At 37.0% G+C, this 19,350-nt stretch overlaps 1 protein-coding gene across 2 annotated transcripts in view; it reads right to left on the reverse strand.

Moving 5' to 3' along the window:
- CRPPA (CDP-L-ribitol pyrophosphorylase A) overlaps positions 1-19,350 on the reverse strand; it is a 114,267-nt gene that overhangs the window by 35,378 nt on the left and 59,539 nt on the right. For both annotated transcript variants that reach the window (XM_051610873.1, XM_051610874.1), the window contains 3 exons: positions 17,335-17,424; positions 16,544-16,636; positions 9,979-10,107 (listed from right to left, as the gene is read on the reverse strand). In XM_051610873.1, coding sequence (XP_051466833.1) covers positions 9,979-10,107; positions 16,544-16,636; positions 17,335-17,424 — 312 coding nt within the window. The remainder of the gene's footprint in view (positions 1-9,978; positions 10,108-16,543; positions 16,637-17,334; positions 17,425-19,350) is intronic.

A 19,350-nucleotide genomic window follows, 5' to 3' on the forward strand; every position in this document is an offset into this window, starting at 1 on the left:
GTCTAAAGAAAGAAGAAAAAAAAACATGTCTAGACAGGACAAAATCCGCAAACATCTGATGAATAACAAACCCATGGTGACAGGCCACTATAGGAGCAGCAAGATCCACAGAAGCACTGCACAGTAAGAACAAAGCAAAGAAAAAGAAAAAAAGAAAAAGAGAGAAAAAGAATGGAAGGATACATTTCATATCCCAGTAAACAGAAAATAAACAGGTTGAGAAATTTTGCAAGAAAAATCAGGTAGAATCAGCTAGACTTACAAGAACGATGTAGATCAAAAGCTGAATGAGAAGGGTAACATCACAGACTGAGGGAGCAAACAGACTGAACAAATTGTAGATGAGGGAGTGGGAAAGAGTAAGGAAATCCAACTGACAAAAAAGTATTTTTTTTGTTTATTAAATTTTGAAATTAGAATACAGTTCTGTCACAGAGTGGATCAAAGCTAAGGAAGAGAGCCTGGATTACATATTCTGAATAAAAACACCAAAAGGACAGAAATGGAAACTTGAGGAAACTTGTTGAAAAACAGGTGAAATCCTCACAGGAAATACAGAACCTACTAAGGGCGACCATATTGAAAGCACAAAGCCAATGGATGCTGCCTGGGGAGGAGGCTAGAGTAAGGGCAGAAAGAGGGTGGTATAGTTAAACCAAGATAAGAGAAACTGTAAAAACAAGATGACATCCTTCAAAAAGATGCAGATATGCCCAAAGAGGGGAAAAAAAATAGAGAGAATAATGCATTTTGGCCTAGTAAATATAAAAACCTGGTAAAGCAAACAAACAAATAAGATTCTGAAGAGAGCTAGAAAAAGGAATCAAAAGCAATAATAAACCTTTCCTCATACACATCAGAAGCAGGAAGTCTGACGGAGAGTCTGTAGGGCCAACGGATGTTCAAAGTGCACACAGCCAGTGTTCAAGAAAGACACAGCTATTACAGGGAAACTAAATTAATCCCCTGAATTTGTGTGAGGAACTTCACATGCTGGATCTTCTCTTTGTTAACAGCCAAAAAAAACCCTATAAAAAACACTGTGGCCATCTTTGACAGTTATACACAGTAGCATAATAAAGCCCATCCCAACAAAGAAACTCTAACGTGGGGTGTATCAGGACAGGTATGTCCAGATGTACTTCAGCCATTTTAACACATGAAGAAATCCCCATCACCTTTCATTCCAGGAAAAATCTTATTGCAGTCAAGAAACACAGCTCTAGTATAATAGAATAAAGTAAATGGGGACTGGATTAATTCACATTTCTTAAAATCCAAAATCAAAAAGAGAAGCAGACTCATTTGAAGACAAAAGAAAATACGTGGTGAGGAAGATCAGCGCAGCAAAAGTAGGTTTATAATTTCTTACTGTTTCTATCTGTCATGCTGAGAAAATGAACTTTCATTTAAATAAACTAAAGAAGTTAGAGTTTTTCTGATATTTTCAATCCAAATGTTTGCTATGCTTTATTTCTGTCTTCCCAAATGATTTTTTAAAGTTCCTTGGGACCTGAAGGCTGTGCACAGGCTGGGGAGTAAAGGGCATTCTTCATTCTTGACATTAAAGGGCTTTTGCCATAAAGTGTAAAATCACATATTATATTTATATACTTCAGAACTGGGTATGTTCCATAATGGATGACTTTCATGTGAACAATCTCATATAAGCAACAAATAAGATTTGGGGCTTAGTATCTCAAATCCATACCACAACCTCAAGCACTGCTTCCAACCCTTGTAAAGAAATCCCCGTAAGTCAGCCTGGGGCTGGATTGCTTGATTCCTGCTTGTAAACAGCAGGAGAGGGGGAAAGTTGAAATTAATACTCCCAATATAGATTGGACAGCCACGCCTCTGCTGCAGAACTTTTAGGAGCTACGATACCTTAAGGACTGCAGCAAAAACCACAGGATGGTTCCAGTTACTAACAACGCACAGCTTGATGGGGATTTCTTCCTGTGTTTAAATGGCTGCAAACTGAGGAAGTTACATGGTTGAAAGGGAAACTTACATGGCACAGGAAAAAAGCCAGTAAAAACAGATCTACTCTGTACTATAAGTGAGTAATTTTGTTACCTGCTAAATGATGCCTATGAGGGATAGCATGAAAGGGAGGTGAGAAGATTCATTTTTGATGCCTAGCTTAGACAGTAGAGAAGTACAAGCTTTAAGTAGAGAACTGCAGCACTAATAATTCAAAAGTGCAACTGTCCATAAACAGACACAATGGACTTTACAGTTATCTGCCAGGCAAGGTAGTAATGGGAAAAAAAAAGTTAAAAGCATTTTGTTTGCAAACAAAATTTTATGTCAAAATCCTTTCATCTTCAGTGTTTATATGTTTCCACTAAGAGATAACAGGTCAACATCAAAGCTTTCATAAGATGGAAAAAAAGTCTGACTAACTCATACTTACAGATTGGAAGATGAAGCTCAGATTGGATGCTCCTAGTATTTGTTTTTGCAAATGGTTCCAATTCAATGTTTATGTCCCATCACATGAAAGTATCTAGCATAATTAATACATACAGACTTTTATAAATTGCTGTATTGTATATTTGATATTTTCCTTTTCTTTGGAGAGCTCAGCATTTCACCTTTTGAACCCACTTGATCCCCAAAATTCCACTCCATACTAAAGCAATTTTAGAGTAATATATTTTATACAATTAAAATATCCACAAATTAAACAACTAGCAATATTTATTGACCAATTTTGCCAGCACGGCTGAACTTGGCTATAAATGCAAGGAAGTTTAAAGACCATTTTACAATGATGTGACTTTTAAGATAAGTGTACATGCCATAAACATTTTCACTGACAAGCTGATTGGAGAACTCTAATTTCTCCAGTTATAAGATCAATAACAGAAATAAGTCTAAAAAGTTCATGAGTAAAAGGCATAAAACATTAACCTCATGTTAAACTTGAGGTTAAACTCCTTGTTAAACTCCTAGCAGCTGTAATAGCAGAGACAAATTGAGCAACTTTCCAAGCTTTCTCTGATATAACTCTATATAGTTATTTAATGAAAATCCCAAAGGCTACCAATTATTTTCTAAAAAGCTAATCTTCTTAAGACTGCACTGTGAAGTTAGCTTGTGGAAATGCTTTTATTTGAATGTCTTTACTTGTTGTAATAACTCCACTAATTTATAACCTGTTTTGACTAGGAGAGGAAGAAAACTTGAGGGGAAACAAGGAAAGGTGAGGGAGAGAGAAACACAGAGAGAAAGAGAGAGAAGATGAGCAAGCAAATATAAGCACACGCATGCATGCATTCAAGATAGACTCACGAAAACCCTGAAAAAAGAACTAACACCACAATTTGTTGATCAATATGATCCAGTATCTGGCTATCTGCTAGAATCAGCACAGGCAAGTGGCTGCACTTTCCATAGTGGAATGCATTTCAAGCAAGCGAGATTTTCAGGCTTCGTGTTCAATAATTTATCACTCAAGTGTTTATGTCCTTTCCTGACTCAAAGCCTTAAGTCTAACCAATGTTTGGTAAACTTGGAGTTAATATAGTTCTTAATTGACTAATGATTCAGAAGTTTGACCTTTTGAATTTCTTGCTTTGAACTGTACAAAAAAAGATGGAGAAGGCTGGTTTGAACAAACATTTCACTTTATTATTTATATATATATATAGATATATTGCTTAGCTGAAAAAAAAAAAAATCACACAGAGTATTTATTTGGAAATACCCAGCTTTTTGTGTTTCAAACATGATACTTGGAACTGATTTGCTGTAGTTAAGTAATAGAAACATATAACTGGCAGAAATCTTAAGAGAACTCTCCATCAACTTTGATACTAATGTAAAAATTATAAAAATATGCTGTGCTAACAGGCAGTTGTTACAAACATGTTCTGGTTTGGTTTGGTGGGGTTTTTGGTAGCGGGGGAAGGGCCACAGGAGTGGCTCCAGTAAGAAGCTGAGAAGCTCCCCCTGCTTCCAAAATCCAGCCAAAGATCCATTAGAGGGACAATAGATGGGCCTCAGCGATTAACATACAAAAGAGCAGCTGTAACACCTGAGCAGAGAGGCACCTGGGGAAGAAGAGCTCTGCTGGTGGAGGAGAGCGGTGCTGGTGGTTGATGAAGAAGAAGGGGAAGAAGGTGCCCTAACAGAAGCTTCCCTGCAACCCATGGCAAGATGGCAGCTGTCCCCCTGCCCTCGTGGAGGAATGTGGTGGAACATTCCCTGAAGGCACCAGGAGAGGTGAACTTAGCCAGTGGACTTGGATTTTGTGGCCAGAGGATTTGCTGCCAGTGGACTCTGATTACACAGCTTTGGAAGACCCTGGCACCAGGGGAGTTGGCTGTTCCTGAAGCAGCCTGTGACTCTGTGGGAAGCCCAGGCTGGAGCAGCTCTGGACCTCCTGGGAAGGACTCATGAAGGAGAGGTTCATGGAGGACTCTCTGCCATGGGAGGGACCCCATGGGGAAGCAGGGAAGGACTGTAAGGAATCCTTCTTCCTAAGGAGGAAGGAGCAGCAGGAACCACCAGCCTGTGAATTGACTCTAAACCCCATCCCCTGTCCCCCTGTACCACTGGGGGAAGGAGGAAGAGAAACTGGGAACAAAGTGATTTGGGTCTGGGAAGAAGGGAGGGGTGGGGTAACATATGCAAGCCCTGCTCTTTGTGTTGTCTGTGTCCTGTGTGTGTTTGATTAGTGTGAAATTAAATTATTATATTTTCCCCAAGTTGAGTCTGTTTTGCCCGGGACCTTAATTAGTGAAGAACCCTCCTTGTCCTTTGTCTCAACCCATGAGATTTGTCCTCCTCATCCCAGTGTGTGTGCATGGGGGGGGAGTTGAGTAAGCAGCCATGTGGCTGTTCTTTTTGTCGTGTTGTCCCAAACCACGACAAAAGAGTATGACTAAATCTATATTTTAAAGCTGTTCTATTCTCAGAAGTTCCTGCAAATGTGCTTTCCTGTGAGCAAGTCTGACAAACAAAAATACTAATTATCAAATCAACCAGATGGACCAAAGTTTTTTATTATATACTTTTTGAACAAAGCTTGTTAAGATTTCCACACATTCATACAGTAAAATATATGAATGATGAGCTCTTGGAGATTTCAAAACAAAATCAGACAAAACCATGTAGGTGGGTCTGAGAGTTATTTGTAATTGTTTGTGTATGCAAAAATACTGCTGAAGCACAATGATTCTTTTCCATGAAAGTATAATCTTTTTCACCAAAGGAAATTAATTTGCTTCAAATAATCTCCACTTCACTAAGAAATTAAAATATGAAGGTAAGCTAAATATTACTGAAATAGTTTGGGATCTGAAAATTGATATATGCAATTGATACATCACCTATAAACCATTTGGCAGGGCATTAAAAGGAGATGTGGCCCATTCAAAATACTTTCCTTTATGAGTGATCCTCAATGTGAGCCATTCCCAAATGAAAAGAATGATCTTTATGTTCCGTTTATTGAGTATCAAGTTAGTAAGAGTCTCCAGTTCTGCATCTTCTATTCAGTGAAATTCCAGCAAGAGTTAACTTGTAATTTTATTTTAAAAGTCCATTATTATAAAGCTTTTTCATCATGTCTGGTCTACCCACAGCAAAACATGCAGTCACGACTGATCTCAGCCAGTAGCAATAAATAAGGATTAAATAGCATCCAGCCTCCATAAATATAAATAGCTAGTTTTACTGGTGAACGACTTGCTACGCCTTTGTATTTATCAGCTTACAGATGCTGATTCTTATGAGGTTACTCACATAGAAAGTTTCACAGTGGGTTTGGTTTCCCCCTCTGTCCCACATTCCATGCAAGCACGATCACTCTGGCTCATTATTCATTTGCCCAATTTTCCTTGATGAAAGAGTGAATACTCTGTTCAGCTGTGCTACTTAAAAGTTTGGTTACTGGCTCTTGAAAATACTAAACAGTAATTACTTGGCATTTAGGACTTATATGAATAGATGTATGTTTCCATATTCATTACAATCTTTTATGTCATTGCAGCCGAAAAGAACTAAGTGTCATCTTGAGGAGAGAGGTCTCCAGGCAGTGTCCCAATCAGTCTAATCAGATTGCAATCATTTGACCACTTCTATGCTGATTAATAAATTAATTAAGAAGCATGCAGGTGTCATGCAGGGCATGGCTCACTTGTTTTCAACAAGTTATCAAACTTTCGGTTTGATTTTACTTCATTTGCTCTTCAGGCTCATTATCTCACTTCTGGTTGCAAAATCACCTTCTGCATCACCACTTGGATGATCTTGTTTGGGCTTGTGATCCCTCTTTTGAGAACCACTGCCTTAATGTCTGTAACTAACACTATTTCTAAGGGATCTTTGATAAAAAATAAATTGTAAATATTTACCTTTTTGATTTACCACACCAGACAGAAAATACATTTGGCATTTCAAGTATTTCTTGAGCCACCAAGCATGTTACAGATGGGCCTCTTGTCTTCAAGAAGTCTTACGGACTACAAAAACATGTCCAGTCTGTCTGTGTAAGAAATCACTCACACTTCAGTATCCTTTTAGTTTCAAGCCACTTCATACCAATTATTCTGTTGCATCATTAGTCTCTTCTAAGTTTATGGTCTATGATTTTTCTGCCTCTCAGTGAATAGTTCCTTTATCTTAATCCATTAGTGATTTCAGAGGCAAAAGTATTTGGGGCCAATTTAGCCTTGGAAAGCCTTAACACATATTTGCTGTTCTGACCTGACATTCTGTCAAGGCTTCTCTAAAGTAGGATTGCTTAAAATTAATTTAGTTCTATACCCAAGATACATTAGTAGTCCTTTTGTATTTAAAAGCTTTCTGCAGCTTCCTGTGTCCATCCATGCATCCTTTTTTTTTGGATTGTAATTCTTCCATTTTACTCTCCGTGAAAAGTAACCAAGTGATTACTGAAATTTCTAGACCAAGGTTTTATCACTGCAATCTTTACACCCTTTGGAATTTGCACTCCTATATTAGGAAATGCTGCCTATATTTCTTTTTACGTGAGTTGACTCTTATAATTCAGTCACTAGGCTTCATTATTTTAAAAGGGAGAAGAGCAGTAAATAGAGACATAGTATTTTTAAAAAAAATTACTGTCCTATTCAAGTAAAAAACCCCATTAACTACACAGGATAAGTTTAAAGTTAATAATGCATGCGTTTGTGAGATCAAGGCCCAAGTTCAGCATTAAACCACTGCTCAGAACATAGATCTACAAATCATGCATTTACCATGTGCATCTGAGGCTTTTATTCTGATATAAAATAATACCATATCAGTCATTGCTGCTTTCAAGATAAAGTGCTCATTAAACCAAAACAGATGGAACTTTACTAGCAATGTCACCAACACATGTCAATTATATCTTCCATAAAAGCTGGATTTCTCTCCTATTTTTAATAAACCTGTCTTATCAGCTATTTCCTTCAACTCGTCTGAAAGACCATCAAAAGATAACTCCAGAAGTACAGACTCTGGAATTTACTGAATATTCTTTTCTTCTCTGTATTTTGAATATGTAAACCATTTCTGTAAATCAACTATATTTTTAAGATGTATACAAGAGCTATTATGAAGTGAATTCAATCATTGTGTCCATAGCAGTAACTTGGCATTCCGTGCATGATGTTTAGAGAGAAATAACTATTTGGGTACAAGCTGTGAACATGCACTCATTTTGAGCAAACAGAAGGTACAAAGCAGGTAATTTATAAAGCACACTAAAGCCTTTAACTTTCCCAATTAGCTTCTCGGCACATCAAAAATTCATAGAAGAACTTGGTATCTTTTTCTAAATACCAAATGAACATTGCACTTAAGAAATGAAAATGAAGACTTACACTTTTTCTTTTGGCTTCATATCTCCTCCAGTACTGTCAAAAGGTACCTAAAGCATTTCACTTCAATTTCCAAAACACAAAAAAAACCCAATTCTGTCTCTCAAATACCACTTTATTGCAAGAAACATACTTCCTGCAGAATCTTAAAAGGTACCTCCCCATATTTTTTTATTTCAACATATCATCACACCCATTTGATCATATAACTCTTCTAAATGTAAATTAATTTCACTTAAGTATTGCAACAGTCACATGACTCAATAAATTCCTTTTCCCTTATAATTCAAGGAATTCTGGAAACTGGATACTGACAGAAGAAATTGTGACAACAGGCTGAGTATCCTGCATTACAGCAGCAGGTGCTTTTTGTGTTTCCACTTCCTCTGGACCCCCCCATCATGCCTGTAAGAAATTCACCTTTCCATCCTCAAGCATGGAATTCACCTGCGGGTTCACCTACTAGCTAATGTGTTGTACTAAAATACCTTGGTGTCTCTCAAATCATGCTTTGCGATTTAAAACAAAACAAACAACCCCGTTTAAAAGATGTCTATTCACTTAACAAGTCACTATTGTTCACAGCGCCCTCCTCTCACTCTCCCCCAGATCAATAATAAGTTTGTGTTATGTCATTTCTAGATTGAAATGTGAAGTCCTTCCATAGGTCTTCACCTAGATACAATTATGTTCTTTGTACATCTGTAGCCAAAAGAAAACTACATATCACATACATGGACATGATCTGTATAACCTATTTGTTACTCATCTTTCAAAACACTGACAAGCAAGAACTCAGGACTTTGTTCGTCTTTGTCAACAGGACGTGTTTTGGAGCCAAGATAGCTAGAAGTAGTTTACTCACTTTGCCAAGTATCTTACTCTATATAGTACTTTTTCCATGCTAATAAATGATGACTCTGCCTGCAGTGACCCTACATAATCATTGTAGATTTTTACTTTTAAAAAATGGAGGAAGCATTCTGCTGCAATTCTCCAAAGATTCTCCATTCAGATCTTATATTGCTATATATGCCTATTAAAGCACTTTGCTGCCATGGTCACAAAAATCCACTGAAAATCAAGAACGCTTTGCTTTTTTCCCCAGTCAGCTTTACTAACTATTCTTATACACATATGTATATTTGATCCCTTTTCATGTAAAATCATAAATACAACCAGTGAAGTTTGTAAGGAAAGAACTGCACTTATACTAAAGCACTATTTGCAATGTTACTTTTTACCATGATAAGGTGCCTCTTAGAGCTACGTTTCAACAATTACTAAAATTATTTTTACCAAAGGAAGCCAGAATTTACCCTGGGAGGTTTGATAGTGCCAGAAAGAAGACTGAAAATAGTTGTATGCCCTTGTACGTTGTACAAAGAGATAAACTAATGTCATAAAGTAGCATTATTCATATTCTGTTGGCATCAGAAGTCTGTAAAAGCATAAACTGATAGGTATTCATACACACAGCTCTCAATAAAGCCACTGAATTTGAAGGGGAAACCGAGTCTTTGGTAAACCATAAAAAGTTATGTAAATACAGCCATGTTTAATCAATTATACATAAAACCAAACACCTAACTCAACCTAAATAAGATCTGTTGAGATTACATTTATTCTGCCTTATTAAAATTTCCACTGAATATCCAAGTTACTTCTTCCTTCACTATTGACCAAGCTAAGAAGCTGTAAAGACTGTATCTGCACCGGAGGCCAGGTAGTCCACTTACCTGGTTGGTGGAACATGCTTCCCAAGCAAAATGGGTGAACACAAACATTGTTTGGATGAGGAATGTAAAATTCTACAGAACCACTGATCAAATGTACTTTTACTATTTTTTAATGCTGCAAAAAACAAGTTTCAAAGCAGAAAAGCAAACAAGGGGCCTTGACATTTTCACATGCTTCTAAAGAATGTTTACCATTTAATCCTCTCTAATCAAATGCTTACATTTTTGCCTATAACTACAGGCTCTTCTGAATTTTGAACAAGAATAGGCAAGAATCTTCCCCAAATCTCTTTTTCATATGATATTTATTTCCCTTTGATTTTATTTTAAATGAAGAGTCTATCATTAATCATACAAATCACAAAGGAAGATACTTTGCACATAAAAAATTGACATACCTTATATTGGATAAGGAGACGATAAACCAAAATATTTTTCTTTTTCACTTCCCTTGCAAATTTCTTGATCCCAGTTAGTTCTTCCATTCCAATATGGAAAGAAATGTTTTCTGAAATATCCAAGTGTACCTGCAAAGGAAGAAATAATAATAAAAAAAAATAAATCTACTTTTTGCATGGTGTGCTACATTACATTGCTAGTTTTTAGTATCTCATCTTTGTGTGTTTTAAAAATGCAACAAAAAAAATACAGACTAACAAAGGTTTTTCTTAGTTACTGTTACTATTGAATTCCACTACTTATATATAAAACAAACAATATTATTTCCCAAAATCTAATCTAACTTTCATAGTTTTGTTATTTTTTAATTTATGTATTTATTACTAGCAGGATACTAGAGAAATACAGGTGTTTTTCTTAAGCATCTTAAATATTTTCAAAATGGAACTGCATTCTTTAAAAATTTATTTTAAACTCACTACCTTTTCAGTATAACATATTAGTTGCCCAAGTAGTATTAACTTCACGATAACACTTTAAGTTTAAAAGTAGGAACTACTTCAAAGGAAGGTAGGGACATGACTGTCCTGAGCTCTCGGCCAGGTCTCATATCCAGCAGGGATGTTGCACAAGCATAGTAGGTCTTACAGGACCTGGCTGGTATCTCCAGGGAGGTACCAACCAGCTCAATCCTTTACCAAGGCTTATGTGCTCCACAGTTTAATTAGTTTACTTCACAAAGTTTCTGTAAACTGTAGAAATCAAAATTAAGGATGATGATTTGTACAAATAAAGTTTCAGCACCTGTTAATAGCAGAAATACCTTTCCCCTTAAAAGAAATGGAAAATATTTTTTATGGCTGAATAATTCCATGGATTTAAAACTTCCTTGTAAATAGTACAGAGAGGTAAGAGTATACAGGTAGCCCCAGAGATGTGTGCTTGGGAAAACTATTTCAAGTTCCCTTTGTACCTTGTTCCATTTATACTGACAGATAATAGGTTTTTACTGATTTTCCTTTGCAACACTTTTTTAAAAACTGTTTACTGTCTAAGTGCATATTCACCAGGACCAAGGCTATTGTCTTTACTATATAGAAATAGTTTCATTTTCAAATACCCATTATTTTATTTTTTACTGAAAACAAGTGCTACACATTTACAACTATTTGCAATAAATTTTAAAACCTATTATTTTGAGAGAACGTGACCCAACACCTATTTACCATTAACATGTTCCACAGCTTTAAAAAGAGATTTTTCCTCAAACTTTTGTACTGAAATGCAAATAATGGCAACTACAGAACTGAAATTCCTTTCTTTCTAACCCTAAGTAATAACAACAACAAAAAATCATCTCCATTCATAGCATCTACTAATGTGAACTTGTATTGCTCAAAAAAGTAATGTGTTTAAGAATACAGTTCTGTTGATGGCAGCCTTGGAGAGAATACTGGCTTGATGCAGACAAACAATTGCATGAAGTTTACCTCTAAGCTTCCTATTTCTCCTGTAACATTAATCTTCCCTTTTCTGCTATGTCTAGATACAGTAGTCCAATTGCTGCTTGAACTTACAGATGCCACAAAAAACTCCAGTCAGGCACTGGGATGAAGGATAGCCTTTGAAATCTGTGGCAATTTACAGGAAGAAACATGGACAGAAGTAATTGTGTCCAGTGCAAGCTCATTCCTTTACTGGGATAATTCTCCCAGACTGGTTAAACAGACAATCTGGCACAGTAACACCACCTGTCAGCTTTATAACTAAAGAAAAACAAAACTGATTCTCTTAATTATCAGATTGTTATAAAAAAGTTACATGTGCCCTGAAATTAAAGAATAGACAAGAACTTTCCAACTACACAAAAGTCTACATTACAGTGTTCCTGGTTGTGAGCTTAGAACGGAAGTATCTAGCTGCTCTCCTTTTCAATTCTTTGCTACTAGGAACTGTTTTACTTCTGAGTAGAAGAATGTTTCCTGCACAGCTAGTACCTAAAACCTATGCATTTAAATGTCATCATAGTGCTTAAAATTCTGAGTCACATTTGCCTGAGAAATAATAATGTGCCCTTCTACATCAAAATAAAGTTTCTTACAGGACTTGTCACTAATAATGCATTCAGTGTTTATGTTAAATTAAGCATATGCCAAAGAATAAAGCTGAGGAGAATCCCACTTATAAGCCTCAGTGAAGGGGACACCCAACACTGAATTTAATTAAAAACTGCTGAAGGAAGTTTCTATACCCCAGCCATACCATCTGTAATGAGTTTTAGGGATCAGAAGTTTAAAGGACTTTAATAGTTCCCAGTGATTAATATGAGACAATGATTTGTTTAGCTAATTCCTTAGTCATTTAAAACATACTTTTCAGTCTTCCTATTATTTTCCTTCTTGTGTTTCTAAAAGATAGTGTGATAACTCCATAAAATTTGAAAGTGTAGTGTAAGATGCCTTTTTGTAGTGGGGTACTTAATTTTTTAGAGATACTTTTAACCAATATATATGTATCTGTGTTTTAAATGTTAGCAAGTCTTTCCACATAGTTATAAGACTTTTCTCCCACTGTCTAGTTTTGGGGAAATTTCAAGTCGTTGTCAGAACTGATTGATCTGGTGCACAGTAAAGGGACTAAGTGCATCATTTGCTGAGGCTATTTTAAAAGGTGTCCACCTAAATAATCTGTGCATGCTGCAGGCTGCCCAAGCAAGTACACTCTCACTTAAAATGGTGCTAGATTCTACCATGACTTTAAGCTCTAGTATTTTAGGGGCAAAATCCAAGTTCCATGGTAAGCTTGTGTCAGCATCGTTGGAATTCATACCTATTTCTCAGATGATAATAAGGCCAGAATATATATAGCTACAATTACTAAAACAAAGCTCTCACATTCCACGTGACACACAAAGAAGCACATAATTCAAAGCCCAGAGTAGGGATTAGCTATGAATGAGGCACATAATAAGTATACTTTTAACACTGTAGCTGACCAACACTTCCAGCTTTAACTGCACACTTTCAAAATTTAACAGCAAGAAGATTTGTTTATATATTCTTGATAAAGGACTAGTGAAAACATTCTCAGTCCAGAAAAAAGCATTCTGCACACCCAGCAGCCTTGCCAATGGGAAAAAGAACTGGAGGTGTGTCGTTGCTCTGACTGTCAAAGGCAGAAATAATTTATCTTTGAAAATTCAGTAAAATTAAAGCTCCACCCTGAGTTCCCTCAGAAATTGGGTCAAGAAAAAAAGTCTATAAAGTGCTAAATATTGATGCTTGTAGAATCCCAGTAGATTACTCCAAGACAACAACATAAATAGGTAAGAATATAACTTTTTCCATTTGTAAAAATTGATATTCACAATATCTCATTTATTTGTTAGATCAGTAATGACATTTCATCATTTAAATTTGAGATTGCGAAGTAACTTGTTCCGTTTTCCCTTCAGATCACTAGACTATGCACTTCAGAAAACAGTAAAATTCCATGTAAAATAACCATTTATTTATTTTCAATATGGAATCATATTTTTAAATCACAGCATATTATCTTGGGTTATTGCTGAAGAGTATAATAAATGTAGTTCAGAGATACACTCCTTGTGACACATGGCATTAATGACACTCATTCTACCCTATACTTCTCATCCCTACCTATTAAGCCAGAAAACTTAATGACAGAATTCATTAGATCTTGTTACATTGCACAGAGACTTCCAAATCTACTCATATTTTTTCTTTCTTAATAGTCTGAGTAAAATAAAAGTCAGGTACACCTTCAACTGTCGTCCACATGACCTGTTAAAATTATTCTGTCAGCAATCACAGAATCCTAGGAGTTGGAAGGGACCTCAAAAGATCATCTAGTCCAACCTCCCTGCCAGAGCAGGATCACCTAGAGCACATCACACAGGAACACATCGAGGCAGGTTTTGAATGTCTCCAGCGAAGAAGACTCCACAACCTCTCTGGGCAACCTGTTCCAGTGCTCTGTCACCCTCACAGTAAAGAAGGTTTTTCTGTTATTTACATGGAACTTCCTATGTTCCAGTTTGCACCCATTGCCCCTTGTCCTATCACTGGATGTCACCAAAAAAAAGCCTGGCCCTGTCTTCCCAACACTCACCCTTTACATATTTGTAAACATTGATGAGGTCGCCCCTCAATCTCCTCCAAGCTAAAGAGACCCAGCTCCCTCAGCCTCTCCTCATAAGGGAGATGTTCTACTCCCTTAATCATCTTTGTGGCTCTGCACTGGACTCTTTCAGAAGTTCCCTGTCCTTCTTGAACTCAGGGGCCCAGAACTGGACACAATACTCCAGATGCGGCCTCACCAATGCAGAATAGAGGGGGAGGAGAACCTCCCTTGACCTACTAACCACCCCCTTTCTAATACACCCCAGGATGCCATTGGCCTTCTTGGCTACAAGGGCACATTGCTGGCTCATGGTCATCCTCCTGTCCACCAGGACCCCCAGGTCCCTTTCTCCTACACTGCTCTCCAGCAGGTCAGCCCCCAACCTGTACTGGTACATGGAGTTGTTCTTCCCCAGATGCAAGACTCTTCACTTGCCCTTGTTGAATTTCATCAAGTTTCTCCCCACCTAACTCTCCAGCCTATCTAGGTCTTCCTGAATGACAGCACAGCCTGTTGGTGTGTCAGCCACTCCTGCTAGTTTATTGTCATCAGCAAACGTGCTGAGGGCACACTCTGTTCCCTCATCCAGGTTGTTGATGAAAATATTGAAAAGCACTGGTCCCAGTACCAACCCCTGAGGGACTCCCCTAGTCACAGACCTCCAACTAGATTCTGTCCCATTGACCACAGCTCTCTGACTTCTTCCTTTCAACCAGTTAATGATCCACCTCACTACCTGATCATCAAGACCACACTTCCTCAGTTTATCTACGAGGATGCCATGGGAGACAGTGTCAGATGCTTTACTAAAATCAAGATAAACCACAATAATTGCCCTACTGTCATCTGTCCGCCTAGTTACTTCCTCATAGAAGGCTATAAGGTTGGTCAAACATGACTTCCCCTTGGTAAAACCATGTTGACTGCTCTTAATGACCCCCTCAACCTTGATATGCCTGGAGATAGTGCCAAGAATAAGTTGTTCTATCACCCTTCCAGGGATGGAGGTGAGGCTGACTGCCTATAGTTACTCAGGTCCTCCTTCTTGCCCTTCTTGTAGACTGGAGTGACATTTGCTGTCCTCCAGTCCTTAGGCACCTCTCCTGTTGCCCACGACTTACCAAAGATGATGGAGAGTGGCCTAGCAGTGACCTCTGCCATTCCCCTCAGCACCCACGGGTGTATTCCATCCAGACCCATCAATTTATGGATGTCCCAATTGCTTAACTGATCCCTAACCCAATCCTCATCTACCAAAGCAAACTCCTCCTTTATCCTGACTCCTTCTGGGGCTCCTGGGGAGAGTCTGCAGCAGTAAAGACAGAGGCAAATAAGGCATTCAGTACTTCTGCCTTCTTTGTATCCTCTCTCACCAGGGCACCCACCTCATTCGGCAGTGGGCCTATATTGCCTCTAGTGTTAGTTTTATCTGCAATGTATTTGAAGAAGCCCTTTCTATTGTCCTTGACCTCACTTGCAAGGTTAAGTTCCAAGGAGGCCTTAGTTACCTAATTGCCTCCCTACATCATCTGACAACAGTCCTATATTCCTCCCAAGTGGCCAGCCCCTCCTTCCATGATCCATAGATTCTCTTTTTCCACTTTTTGCCCAGCAGTTCCTTGTTTAACCATGCGGGTCTCCTTGCTCGCTTACTTGATTTCCTATCCATGGGGGTGCTCTGATCCTGAGCTTGGGAGAAGTGGTCCTTGAACGCTGACCAACAATCTTGAGCCCCTTTACCATGTAGTACCCTGTCCCATGAGACTTCCCTTAACGACTGAAGAGGCCAAAGTTGGCTCTGCAGAAGTCCAGGGTTGTGGTCTTGCTAGGTATTCTGTTCCTCCCACACAGGATCCTGCACTCCACCATCTCGTGATCACTGCAGTCATGTTCAAATATTGAGCATTTCAGCCAGAAATACACTTTAAAACTTTTGCAACATACCAGAATAGATTTTTCAGTCTTGCAACATTTCAAGTACTGAAGTATTCAAGTATTGAAGTTCTATTGCAAAGTACTTAAAAGTTAATTTTTAATACTTAGACCAGAAAAGCAACAATAATTTTAAAACTTTGAATAAACCACACAGGACAGGAAAAAAATAAAGCCATTTAATTCTGCTACAACTGAGCATTCAAGCAGAGTACATAATTTATAGTATCCCCAGATAGAGTGCAACAGCAAAGCAGGAGTTAACAGTTCAACATGACTAGCCACAATGAGTCTTTCACAGAAATGTAATTAATAAATTGTCATTTGCTAGTATTGGCATGTTTCCTGACAGCATGCAGTGCATTTTCTGAGGTGCAAATGATGCTATTTACAGTCCATTTTGCAGTTCAAATTTACAGTTTTATTCAGAGCCAGCAGCAGTTCAAACCTAGTCTAACATTTCCACAGTAACTTACAGGAGTTACCTACCGAAATAAGGACAACTGGATATAAGAGAGGAATATTTGATTTTTCCAACATAGCCACTAGTTGCTGGATTTCTTGAATGTCAAACTTTTGATCCTATAAATTAAAATAAGTGCTTAGAATTACTGAAAACATAAATAATTTCTTAAATATGGAATGCAAAGATTTGTTATTTGCTGAAAAGAAAAACACAAAACACATTTTTGGTTGGGGGGGTTGATTTGCTTGGTTGGTTTTAATATATTTGTAACACTTTAGTCTGGTAAAGTTACAGCTGTTTAAAAAAACTGAGATTAACAATATTACTCTTAAGATATATATATAGCAAGCTTAAGGGTCTTGATTGGTCTCAGGTATAGTTAATCTAAAATCTTCCTGTTCCCATACAGGTACCCAAATACAGATTGCACGGCATGCATGTGCCCAAAATGGGAAACACTGACTTAGACCACAGTAGCAACACAGTTAGATGACAACACATATGGCATATTTCTTGAGACAGTTCAATACAATACCTGTCAAAGGAAACCTTAAGCAACTTTCAGTTGCATCTCTCTTGTTCCAAGAATTCAAGGCTGATTTAGCAACATACTGATGGAAATAGAAAACCAGGAGAGAAAGAACAGACCAGTATCTCAAAGGTCTAGTTTGATGTACATCAGAGACACCAAACATTGGAATAGATATACCAGGAAAATAGAAATAAATAGCTTCTTAGTAATGGCAAATAATAACTACATGTTTTAATAAGAAGTTTAAGTGCAAAACTAAAAGCATGCATCCTTACTACTTACATTTATGCAAACAAGATTGTAGCACTGTCCTGAAAAGATGTTTTGTAGATGGCTATCATTTATGCTTGGAGATACTGATATAGCTTCAACCTGGATAGAAAAAAAAAGAAAGAATTACTGTCTCACAAACTTGACCTAAAACTATCTGCTAAAACCTGGACTATTATGGCAGAGTTTCTTCACCCAAATTACTTTAAACTGGCAATTACTATTTCCAGTATGAGAAATTCAAAATGGCTCAGATTTTTAGGTGACTCAAAAGTGAAGCATGCTGCCCAGCACTCTGCAGAGTTTTCTGCCAGTTTTTGCTGAAGTGCACTGCTAGGGGGATTATTCCAGAAACAGTCCTCGAAGTACCATACACCAGTGCTGCTGCATGGGTTAGGATGTTTAGCTGTTCCCAGAGATGAAAGCATTGCTTGTAGGATGAAGATAATCTAATTATGTTAGACCTCTAATTTTGAAGAAATCTCTATAATATACAAATACATGCATATTTTTTCTTCATGCAACCAAACATAAAATAAATAAAGCAGGCATTAAAGACCAGGACAAATGTATTGTAGGATTCTGCATAGCACAAGACTAATTAAGAATTTATCCTGAAAATAATTTCCTCGGTAAGTACTCTAAAAACAGTGACAGTCATACTTGTTTTACAACCTTTCACTGTGTGTTCTGTTTATTATCTTGATCAGTTATCTGGACAAGGGGGTAAAGTGCACCCTCAGTAAGTTTGCAGATACACCAAGATGACAGTATTTTTTTATTTAACTTGAACAATTTGATAAAGCAATATACTAAGCCTTTGTTTTACAGCCCTACTATCCAGCAATAATTAAATCAGATTTCTCTCTTGGAAAAGCAGGCACAGCTGCCTAACTAGAAGTCTCGCTACAACACTAATTCATTAAAATTAACTCTTATTCTATTTGACATGTTAGTATCCTATGCAAAAGTTTTTTTTTAATTATTAAAATTAATCTTAATCAAGCTGTCAGCTACTTGAGAGAGCAAAAATTACCTAAAAATATCACCTCAGTAAAAAACTGTTTGTCACATAATGTTTCAAGTGTTTAAATGGAACCAAGTATATAGATTTGCTTAATCACTTCTGGTCATTGTAGCAACTGATAGTCAGCTACTGTAAAGAAGCAGAGATGGTAAGTTTTATGAACATCAAAACAGGAATAATCAATATGTTCTCTTTAATGTTTTTCTACTTCTCAGATGCCTTTTCAACTTTATTCAACATTCACTTCCATAAAGTCAAAAAATAACACCAGGACATAGGGAATCTGTAAAAGTTAGTCAAACTATGTAAGATTACAATTAATACCAATCCAGTAGACAGACCACACAATGATTAAGATATTAGTGAATTTCTACTAGTGAAACACTAGTTAATTTCCTAATTGAGAACAACCAAATATTTTAGTACACTGTTTGTGGATATTTATCCAGTCATAAAAATAACACACAACTTCATCCAGTTGATTACATTTCATGTGACAGAAGCACCATGTCAATAAATACGCAGGAGTACATAATTTCCAGTCACAGAAGGCTTCAACCTCCATTTAGGTTTGATTGTTTCAAAAGAAAGGACTAAATAACAAACTTAAGACTCAGCTTATGTTCTGAACAGTAAAATCTCTTCTCCAAAACATTCACTTATTAGTTATACAGTTTACAATAACCCTGATTAAAATACTTAATTCTTATAGAACTTTGCAAGCAATAACTGTCACCTTAATTTTTTTTTTTAAGAAAAGCTTTTAGTTTTTCTTTATCTCATCAGTTCAATGTGTAGGTCTTTTTTCCCCATTATTTGCACTATCATGTTCTTGCAGCCTCTTTCAGAAATCCCTGTAGCAATATTTCTTTTTAATTCCTCTTTAAAGATTTTTTTTTTTAAGATGCATCTAGAAATTAATAAATACCTTAAAAATAAATATGGCTGCTACTAAGAACTAGAGTGTCAAAACTATCTAAAATGTTAAAATATCAACCACA

Source organism: Apus apus, chromosome 2 (assembly GCF_020740795.1).
Source record: "Apus apus isolate bApuApu2 chromosome 2, bApuApu2.pri.cur, whole genome shotgun sequence".
Classification (NCBI taxonomy): Eukaryota; Metazoa; Chordata; class Aves; order Apodiformes; family Apodidae; genus Apus; species Apus apus.